The sequence below is a fragment of the Trichomycterus rosablanca genome, unplaced genomic scaffold, assembly GCF_030014385.1.
Source record: "Trichomycterus rosablanca isolate fTriRos1 unplaced genomic scaffold, fTriRos1.hap1 scaffold_282, whole genome shotgun sequence".
NCBI lineage: Eukaryota > Metazoa > Chordata > Actinopteri > Siluriformes > Trichomycteridae > Trichomycterus > Trichomycterus rosablanca.
In genome coordinates this window covers 1-11,564 of record NW_026947110.1, presented here as the reverse complement: position 1 = coordinate 11,564, position 11,564 = coordinate 1, and the positions used below count along the sequence as shown (strand labels likewise).

Sequence of the window (11,564 nt, the reverse complement as noted above, 5' to 3'; positions counted from 1 at the left end):
ATAGATATTGGCACTTCTGAAAAAAAAAAAATTAAATACTTACCCGGTCTTTTCTGCTTTATTCAACACATGGATCACCACAGCAACACTGTCCTAAATGACGACAAATCAGAAGCAGGGGACAATTGTATGTCAGGCCACATTTTATGTTTACTTTTTTCCAACATGTTAAATTCAGCTAAAAATAGTAATTGTGTTCTCTGTAGAGTATCTGTACTTATTTTTACTTACCAAGGGCTCCCAAATGTTAAACACAACAAAGACAACATTCAAGGAATTTTTAATTACATTTAAGAAAAAAGTTGATGTTATCATAATGTCAATGCTAGTTTGCCATAAAAAGATGTGAAATTTGCAATTTGAAAGTGTTTGTGCATTTGGAACAATAGATTACTTTTACGCTAAGGATAAATTGGGATCATAGTTACATACGTCAAATTACAACTGAGACTTCAGGGCATCAACATTAAGTACAGGATTCTATGGTAAGCTATTTACCAAGAAGCACTTCTGATTTGAAGCTAACATGAGCACACAACAAACTTGTGATTTATTTTTTAGGATTACCCCATTTGTTCCTCTTATCAGTCAGAGAGAATGTTTATTTCTCTAAATTCTATACATTTTGTATACTATCTAGGCCCTTAAAGATTTGGAACTTTCATTTTTAGTAATTCAGTACAGTAAGTGTTTTAAGGGGGCTGCTTAGCTGCTGGTTGCTTTGTTTAGTATCCACCTTAGTGGCCTGTTTAAAAATAAAATGCACATGACAATACACATGGTGAAATTTTTTTTTTTAATTCATGAGAAGTCCTGCGGTTAACAAAGTTAACTAGTTATAAAGCAGGCATGGGGTTTTTAAAAGCATCTTAGCATGAATATGATTCTTAAATTAGTGTTTATGAATCTTCACTAGTAGAGCGTAAGTCTTAAGTGTAATGCTCGCTCTACAAGTTAAGATAATCTTAACACTAAGGGTGAACTAACCTTTTGGGAATCTTGGCCCAGGTTAGTTAGTCTTCTTGTGACATTCCATAATTGAGCCATAATTGTCATAACCAAACTAATCTAGTCATGCCCTGTCAATACCAAAACTATAAATAAATAATCTCAGAGTTAGAGGTGGGTGATATGGAAAAATATGTAATATCACAAAGTCATAATTTTTTTTTTTTCTGTAAACAGCACCTACCATGCAACAAGATGCATCAAGGTGGCCCATGTCCAACCAGTGTACATGGGCAGATGCTTCTCATGGGACAGCACAAGGCCAGGGTGTTCTAAAAATATTTTTTTTCCAGTTGGACATTAATACATGAATAATATAGTTAACAATGACACTTTAGGTCGCTAAAATACTAAGAATAAAAGTCAGGCATTTTCTGTAGAGTAACCATTTTTATTTTAATTTCTCCATTAACAGCACCCACCATACAGCTATGACAGTTAAGTACACTTTTAATCTCAAAAGCATCTGAGCATGAATATGATGCTTAAAATAGCGTTAAGATAATCTTAACTGTCAGAGTGTGTGTTTAGTGTGATGCTTGCTCTACCAGTTAAGTTTATCTTTACACCAAGATTCTTTTAAAAATCTGGGCCCAGGTTAGTTAGTCTTCTTGTGACACACAGGATGAGCCATAATCACCATAACCAAGCTAATTTTCTCATCATGCCCAGTCAAAACAAAACTAGAGTCACACATTTTCTGAGTATCTTTTTTTTATTCCCTGTAAACAGCATATACCATGCAACAAGAGCCATCAAGGTGGCCCATGTCTGACCAGTGTACAGGACAAGGCCAGGGTGTTCTACCTCATGTTAATGGTGAGTTTACTGAAGAAGGAGAAAAGCAATTTTTCAGTTGGGTATTAGTACGTTAACACTACAGGTAAGAATGATGCCTGAAGTCGCTGAAATGCAAATAATAAAAATCAGGCATTCTCAAAAGCACAGGATGTGCCATAATTGCCGTAACCAAGCTAATTTTCTCATCATGCCTTGTCAAAACCAAAACTACAGTGGTGCTTGAAACCCTTTAGAATTTTATATTTTTGCATACATTTGACTTAAAACATCATCAGCTTTTCACACAAGTCCTACAAGTAGATAAGGAGAACCATATCAAACAAATGAAACACAAATATTAGACTTTGGACCATTTTCTTCAATAAAAAAATGACAATGTTACAGATCTATGAGTGGTAAAAGTATGTGAACCTTTGCTTTCAGTATCTGGTGTGACCCCTTTGTGCAGCAATAACTGCAACTAAACGTTTCCGAAAACTCCTGATTAGTCCTGCACATCGGCTTGGAGGAGTTTTAACCCATTCCTCCGTACAACTTCACAGCTTCAACTCTGTTATGTTGGTGGGTTTCCTCACATGAACCGCTTGCTTCAGGTCCATCCACAACATTATTGCATTAATATCGGGACTTTGACTTGGCCATTCCAAAACATTAACTTTATTCTTCTTTAACTATTCTTTGGTAAAATGACTTGTGTGCTTCTGGTTGTTGTCTTGCTGCGTGACCCACATTCTCTTGCAGATGCAGCAAAAAAGGCCTAAACCATGATACTACCACCACCGTGTTTCACAGATGGGATAAGGTTTTTATGCTGGAATGCAGTGTTTTCCTTTCTCCAAACATAACGCTTCTCATTTAAACCAAAAAGATCTGTTCCATTGTTCCAATAGCCTTCTGGCTTGTCCATGTGATCTTTAGCAAACTGCAGACGAGCAGCAATGTTCTTTTTGGAGAGCAGCAGCTTTCTCCTTGCAACCCTGCCATGCACACCATTGTTGTTCAGTGTACTCCTGATGGTGGACTCATTAACATCAACATTAGCCAATGTGAGAGAGGCCTTTAGTTGCTTATAAGTTACCTTGGGTTCCTTTGTGACCTTGCAGACTATTACACGCCTTGCTTTTGTCGTGATCACTGTTGGTTGACCACTCCTGGGGAAGGTAACAATGGTCTTGAATTTCCAACATTTGTACACAATCTGTCTGACTGTGTATTGGTGGAGTCCAAACTCTTTAGAGATGGTTTTGTAACCCTTTCCAGCCTGATGAGAATCAATGACTTCTCTCAGAAATCTCCTTTGTTTGTGCCATGATACACTACCACAAATGTGTGTTGTGAAGATCAAACTTTGATAGATCCCTGTTCTTTAAATAAAACAGGGTGCCACTCATACCTGATTGTCATCCCATTGATTGAAAACACCTGACTCAAATTTCACCTTCAAATTATCTGCTAATCCTGAAGATTCACTCACAGATATGTTATATTGGATCATTTTCCTCAATGAATAAATGACCAAGTCTAATATTTGTGTCTTATTTGTTTGATCTGAATCTCCCTATCTACTATTAGGACTTGTGTGAAAATCTGATGAAGTTTTAGGTCAAATTTATGCAGAAATATAGACAATTCCAAAGGGTTCACAAACTTTCAAGCACCACTGTAAAAAATAAATAAATAAATAAAGAAAAAAGAAAAAAAAAGTCATGTATTTTCTAATTTTTTATTCCATGTAAACAGCACCTACCGTACAACAAGATCCATCAAGGTGGCCCATGTCCAACCAGTGTACATGGGCAGATGCTTCTCAGGGGACAGGACAAGGCCAGGGCGTCCTACCTCATGTCAACGGTGAGTTTAATGAAGAAGGAGAAAAGCAATTTATCAGTTTATTAATACATAAATATTATAGGTAAGAACAACGTCTTAGGTTGCAAAATGCATCTTCTGTAGGGTGAACTTTTTCATTTTAATTTCTGCTTTAACAGCACCCACCATACAGCAGGGACTGTCAAGGCGGTTCATACCCAATCAGTGTGCACGTAAGTTTGATCAGTTAAAATGAACAGCCCTAGAACACATTAATCATGAATAGAAAATAAACTAGATTTTGTAAAATGATATATTTTTTTAATTTTGCAGCTGTAGACAGAACTGTCCTGGAGGCACTGAGAGAGATGGACCTGAAGATAAATTACTCTTTTAATACTGTTTGTTTCTCACACACAGCTGCCACGATGAAAAATCACGTGCTGCCAGCGCCAACTGAAGCAGAAGCGGAGAACTGCTTAAAGGACTACTTGCGGCTGGCACCAGGAAGGAGACATTAATTTTTATTGTATTTAGTAGTTAATTGCTATTTTTGTTTTGTTATTTGTGTTCATCGTAATTATTATTCTAATGTTTATTTATCATATATAAAAATTTTGATTCATGAATTCATATTTCACTTAATTTTGTGTCAAGGAACAATAATAAATAAGAATCTTACTACCACTGATTATAATGTCTGTTGTTTATAGATATATTATCTGTATTATCTATTATTATAATTATTATTATTTTTAAAGCAGTACATGAGAGGGGAGTGCACACACACACATTCAATTACATTCAGACGCTGTATTTTAGCTATACTGTACACATAAGTCTGGAATGCAGCGTCTGAACGCCATTTCAGCATCCAAGCCTGATATTTAGGAGATGTATTACAGATGAATAAGCGCTATATTAGATGGTCTCAGATACCTCTCATAAGTGTCTTTGAGATGCAGCCATGATGATGACGTAGTAAGATTGATCTGGAACGCAGCAGCTGAAGGTCTTCCACGATCCACCAGCGACGTATCAGAGACGTATTGCAGATGAGCAAACGCTCTATTAAATACGTATTCCAGACCAACTGGGTTACATCCAACAGACGTCGCTGAGATGTATACAGTGTATCACAAAAGTGAGTACACCCCTCACATTTCTGCAAATATTTCATTATATATTTTCATGTGACAACACTATAGACATGAAACTTGGATATAACTTAGAGTAGTCAGTGTACAGCTTGTATAGCAGTGTAGATTTACTGTCTTCTGAAAATAACTCAACACACAGCCATTAATGTCTAAATAGCTGGCAACATAAGTGAGTACACCCCACAGTGAACATGTCCAAATTCTGCCCAAATGTGTCGTTGTCCCTCCCTGGTGTCATGTGTCAAGGTCCCAGGTGTAAATGCACTCTTATCCCAGATTAGTTGAGTTTACTAGAAAATTGCGTGGAAACCCGTTGCCTTAAATTACTTAAGTTTTTACACAAGCAGAAACTAATAAAGTCAAGTCGTATTAACATAGACTCTTAAATGGATCCATTAGACAAATCAAGTTTACATTAGTAGTCTTTACTTAAAATCATAAGTTCACCTAAATGATCTCTTTTCTTAAGTTTAAATTGTAGAAAATAAATATTTTAAGTATACAAAAATCATATAACAAATAATAACATTATTAATTACTACTTAAAATGTTTAATACTTTAATGTTTTCTTGTAATTCATTTTTTAGATTACTTTGCATTAAATTGTTTCAACAAATTTTTAAAGAAATTAAACAATACTTTTCAGTGTTCCAATGTATTTTATTGACAAAATGTTGCAGTTCTCATGTGTTGCCGAGTCAATAACAAATTTGTCAACCAAGTAAAAGTAAAAACAGGCATTAAAACTGCTTGGTAATTTGTTTTGTTTGTTTTCAGAACCCGTATGCACAGCATTTAACAAGATAAACACTTTAAACCATACATTAAAACTTGATACAAGCTGTTAAAACATCAACTTGACTGATGAACTGTGTTAAGTTTATCTAGTCACCTGAACACTAATATGCAGTCCTGAGAAAAAATTTCTACATCCTGAATTGTAGAACACAAGTGGCTGGACATTCCCATCCCACAACAAACTTCAATCAGTTGTCACAATACAAAATCTAACAAAACTGTTTAACATTTCCTTTTTTATCACTTGTGACAAAAGGACATTTGTATTGTATTTTAACAAACATTTTAAAGGGTTGTTAGTGCTATTGGTGTCAAAGAACGGACAGTAACAATGAATAAAGAGACACAAGGCTGGGGAAAAAGTCACTGAAAAAACAAGCAGCCATGCCTTCTCACATTAACCTTAGCCATTGCTATTAGCCATAGCAATTACTTACAGTGCAAGCTGTTTTTTCAGAGTTTGTAATCTGGGTTTTAGTTCATTGTGGCCCAGTGAAAGGAGAACCTGTTGGATGAACTGGAATGTGTTCCTCATTGATTTGGGATAGTTGAGATGCAGGGCGTAAGTAAGTCCAAACAGAATGCACATAGCTTTTGGCAGGTCTTGAATGTTGTCCATCACAACCTCTCCCTCAATAATGATCTTTAGAGAGGCTGGCCTGAGGTGGGGGGATGGGGAGAGCAAAGCAACGTCAAGGTGGCAGAATGAGTCATCAGAGTCCTAACAACATAAGAGCACAATAATCACATTCAATCAATTCTTTAAATAACAATCTATAAAAAAACTACATAAAACTATGCTCACATTGTTTGTCAAAAACAGAAACTATAAAACAATAGTGAAAAGTCAAGGTTACGCTGACATTTGATACTCTTTGATAAAGTAAGAGGTTACTTACAGAGCATTCTTTGTAGAAGTCTGCGGGACTGTCCCCAAGGACAATAGGAAGCCCTCTGAGCACCAGTGTCCGAATGTCAGTTGGCTCTTTGGTCTTTTGGAGAGTAAAATAACAATACAGTTACATATGTATGTAGAATGACAAGTTAATGACTGGTCAATAAGAAAACACAATTTTGATTGGATTGTGCAATTAGTATAGTTGCATTTTTAGTGACATGTCATCACATAAGCTGTGAAAAACAATACAATGCAAGTACATAATGGATATGGACCAACCTTAGTCTGCTGTGATAGCTGTGACAAAAGCTGCCCAATGTTCCCTCTCTTAGATTGAAATATCTCAATGAGACGAAGACTGTGCTGATCAATGCTTTCATAGAACTCTTGCTTGAGGTTCTTGCCCACAATCCTGTTGAACTCCATGTACACCTGAAAAATACAGATTTCAAAACTAATTAATACTGTGGCTGGGCCTGCAGCAATTTTGTTCCATCCCCTCTTAGCCTACTTGTTTCATCCCTAACCAACTACACCTGACCAATATCCCACCCACCATTCATTCTCACATGGGCCTTTAAGAATAACGAGAATGTATCGTAGTAGGATATTAGGTCAGATGTAGTTGGTTGGGCATGGAACAAGGATAATTGCAATATTATCCTTGGAATAAATATATAATTTATAAATTTGAATATATTTAAAAAAGATTAAAATGAGATGTCAAAAATTACATTAAAGTGACAGAATGGTCAGACATTAATAATCTCTCTTGAACATACCTGATCTTCCGTGAAAAGAGCAGGCCAGCATTCCAAAATCTTGCTTATGGCAGGTTCAGATTCCACTACCTCTTTTCTTCTCAATGCAAATGTCACATCCATCTTCTGTTTTATACATTGTCCATCTGGAGTTCTCTTCTGCATTTCATCAATCAATTGCTTGCGGGCACCCTCAAGGCCTGACTGATCAAATCCCTCAGGATAGTTGGGTAAGTAGTTAAGCTCGCCTTTCTTGGCCTTCTTGATATTCTTGTTAGCTGGTTCGCCTTCTGCTGAATGCCCTCCCCGTTTACCTGCATTTACCGCAACATCAAGGCAGCCTGATCTTCTACACTTTGTTCTGTAGTTAGCCATTTTGTATTTTAGGCTGTTTTTCCAACCATTATAGTGATTGGTGGAGCCTCGTTCCTGGAGACAGGGGTGCTTACTTATCAGTGCTGCTGCAACACTTTCAAACTGAGCATTATTTGGGTATGCTGTGTAGCTATACATACTCTCTGCCAAACTTTCAAGGATCACATGTTTTAGCTCTTTTGTTACTTTTAGGTGTGTTCCGTCCCTAAGATACAGTAGATCTGCCTGTCTTAGTCTATAGTTTACATCAACAGAAAAGGCTGGGATAGAAAATAGTTCTGGCCATGGTGTCTGTCGGTCCTGGGATGAGTGTGAGAGGACTTCTGTATCTGCTGTACTCTGTGTGTCACTCAAAATTTCATCAGGTGTTGAGACAGGTACCAGCTCAAGTAGAGGAATGACTTTTACCGTTGGTTTTTCTGGAAGATCTTCAATATCTGTGAGATTGCACAGCTCGTAATTGAATTCAGGATCTTTGTACTGGAGACTGCAGTTGTAATCAAGTCCCAGTGATTCTTTAAGCTTGCATATTAAATCCTCCATGGTAGCAGGCCTTGTGTTCAGGGTGACCTTTCTTATATCTGCCTCTGTGAGAATGACCCTCAAGGTCATCTTCTGGTGTGCAGTCATCTTGGGAATAAAAATAATAATTAGCTTATTAGAAGTACACAAATCCTCAATAACAGTTAGTTGCTGAGCCATTGTTAGATGGTTGGAAAAACATCACTGAGTGGTTGGTAGAGCCAGTGGTGGAAGAAGTATTTACATACATTTACTAAAAATACTAAAATATATTTACTAGAGTATATCTTTAGCCCCATACAGTCAGAATTAGTTTTACATGAGGAGGTGGGGTAATACCATTTTTACCAACATTTCTCATTTTAGTCGCATTCAAATTCGGCAATAAAAGACGATTTTACCAACATGTTAGTATAGATTCCAGTATCTTTTACTTTCTATAAAAGAAAATTTAGATATAATCTCAGGTTACACTAATCCCATGCAAACTGACATGTCAGTAAAAACAATCATCATCCAATTATATCCTTTGGAAAGGGCATATCTTAAACATGAAGGCTCAAAGAAGCTTTTAACACAGAATATAACGATTGAGCCCCGATTGACTGCTCAATCACACTTGCTTTTTAACACAGAATATAACGTCTAAGTGTTACTATTAAATTGTCTCCAAATCTGTATGCTGGAAGGGGGAAAACATCATTCAGTTCTTTTAGTTGTACCACACACAGAGAGGAGTTAGTGCTGTTACAGAGTTCAAAAGATCTGAAATGCTCATGGTACCATGCAGTCATCACCCGGCAGAGAAACAGAATCTCTGTGTTAATTGCCACAATCTGTTTGACCTGCTTAAAATTAGGGAGGCCTGAGCATGAACCAACAGATATTATCATGTCAGCACAATATCTGATGCCATCCACAAAGACTGATGATGCAACAAGAACTGATGAAAGCTGAGGAACTCTCTGGCAGAAAATTTGTTGGACATTCTCAGGGTAAGAAGTGATCGGCACTGTAGTAACCTTGTCCATTTCAACTGAGGGTTTGAAAAATGAACTTGAGTCTAAATGGTAAGCCATCATTTTCTGATGCTTAACAGCCAGTGTAAGAGCTACATTTCTGAAGTTGTGAGCGTTGCGAATGACCTGTTTAAAAAATTTGTGCTTTCCCTCAAAGCGCATTGTCCAGACATTTGAAAGTGGGCCGAATGCCTTAATCATCTCAGGATAATGCTCAATAAAGTGGTGTTTTGGACGTAGTCTGTATTCAGGAAACGTACTTCGCAACAATTCTCTGTGTTCTGACAGTTTGCAATCAAGGAAATGTATCGACTCGTCTGTGTGTTTTGTTGCTACAGCCAACTCAACAATGTCTTTAAGGAGCATCAGAACGTTCCATGCATTGTCTCCTTCAGGTATTTTATGGCCAATGAGAAGTGGGAGCAGTCTGATTAGAGCCCAGTTCTCATGGCCATTTCCACCTATGGTCCCTTTGGTGGAGAAGCCTTGGGAAATGAGCTGGGGCTGGTCAGTTTTGTCATCAAAAGCATATGCAAAGGTTTTGATAGCATGGTTCAGTGTTTCTAAAGTGAAATATTTCTTAAAAATCATGTCTGAAAGGCAGAGTGATAGCTCAACAGGAACAACACCTTCCAAAAGGTCATGCAAGATGTCGGGAGGGTAGCCACGAACAACATGAAAGTGCTCCAAATTTTCAGTCAACACACACCCTCTTTTCACACCATACTGTTTAGCCACAGTAGGATCTTGCTGTACCTTCTGCACCTGTCTGTTGTGAGAGTCTTTATTTCGGGGTTCAAAGGTGCCTGAACATACCTCTTTGTCTTGGATCTCTCTTCTTGCCGCCATGCAGAACCTGCAAAACTTGTCCACTGCAAAGCTCTCAAAGAATCCTGCAAGTGAATGAGCAGCCAAGTTATCAGCAGCCACATATAACACTGTGCCTCTGATTGATGCTTCTAACTTCTCAACATATAGACCGTGTTGTTCCAAATAAACAAGATCTTGGATGAGAGGATGGAGAATTTTAGCATAGCCAAATTCTTTTACATCAGAGGCTTTGCATAAAAGAGCAAGCTGAATGGAGTGGAGTGTGGACCTATATTTTGATGGTACATTGGCTATCACCCAATACACTGCACACATTTTGTGTTTTTTTTTAGATGTTCCTAAAGGATTGGACACTTCAAATTCATCTGTGTAAAGCCCAACAGCAATTTTGAACTCCTCCCCTTTAAGGAGGTCATTTTCTTTACAGTATGAACCATCTCTGTATGTACTGTACTCATGTGGCACATGTTTTTGTACTGGAAGAGCTTTGTCTAAAATATCTGCCCTGTTCAACAATTTCTGTAGCATTGCATTTAGAGGAACATATACAGCAGCAGATTTTTTCCCTCTATCAATAACATACTCCACTGGCATAACCACTGTGAAGTTTTTGTTCACATATGCTGCTCTCCTTTTAGTGGTTGATAAGGAGCCATCCTTGCCACAAAATCTCATTATGACATTGCTCTCTGAGGCAACCCTGACTATCTGTCTCACAGTTGAATCATCTACATCTGTGTGTTGTTTCAGAATGTCAGTGACTGAATTATGTAGCAGTGGCTGGGACAGTTTACATATCTGCAAAAGCTGTTGTAAAATTTCTTGTACAGAACTTTCTGGAATATGAAGGGTGGTCTGCATCTTTAAAAAAAGAGCTGCTAGGTTATGCTCAAGCTGTTTCTCTAAATCAGGAAGCTCTTCACTGCTGGAATCCTCACTGTCCTGTAAATCAAGGACATCATTTGTAGGCACCTGTACTTCTTGGACTGTTTCATTAGTTATATTAGCAGAGACTACTTCTGGCTTGAACATTGTCCAATTGCCTGTTCTGTGCTCTTTACTGATGTGGGCATTAAATGTGGAGTACACACTGGTATGGAAGTTACATCCTTTATAAGGACACGGGACTCTGTGATTAACTTTTAAATGTGTACTGCGCAGGTGTGTAAAAAAAACTGCTTTTGTACATGGTGCAGAAAAATCACATAACTGACACTGAATTACCTGGTCAGATTTACACAGCTGTGCATGTTGGGTTTTCTGATGAATCTTAGATAAGTGGACCTTAAGTGCATTAATGGAGTTAAATGTGCACAAACATTCTTGGTGTAAGCAAGGAAATGGCACCGTTCTATTGTAACCCCCATGTTTTAACCTGTAATGTTTTAATAGGTAACCCCTTTTTTCACATATAAACTCACAATACTTACACTTCCACTGCATCTTCAAAAGATCCTGTTAAAAAAAAAAAAAAAGTTTTAGCTCAACAGCTGCACTTCTGTTCTGTAAACTCTACTGCAAAACATTTATCAGCCTCGGCTGTAATAACTGTATTACTGCTACACAACGACTCAACGAGAG

General features: G+C 37.5%; 1 protein-coding gene across 1 annotated transcript; it reads right to left on the bottom strand.

The window, feature by feature from the left end:
• Nucleotides 1–6,010: 6,010 nt before the first annotated feature.
• On the bottom strand, nt 6,011–11,489 carry LOC134307500 (uncharacterized). The gene is made up of 6 exons (XM_062990487.1): nt 11,414–11,489; nt 9,969–10,045; nt 7,258–8,241; nt 6,755–6,907; nt 6,477–6,569; nt 6,011–6,298 (listed from the first exon to the last, which is right to left on the bottom strand). Exons 2-6 carry the CDS (start codon nt 9,999–10,001, stop codon nt 6,011–6,013), a joined length of 1,551 nt encoding a protein of 516 aa, XP_062846557.1. The 5' UTR covers nt 10,002–10,045; nt 11,414–11,489.
• Between the last annotated feature and the right edge of the window lie 75 nt (nt 11,490–11,564).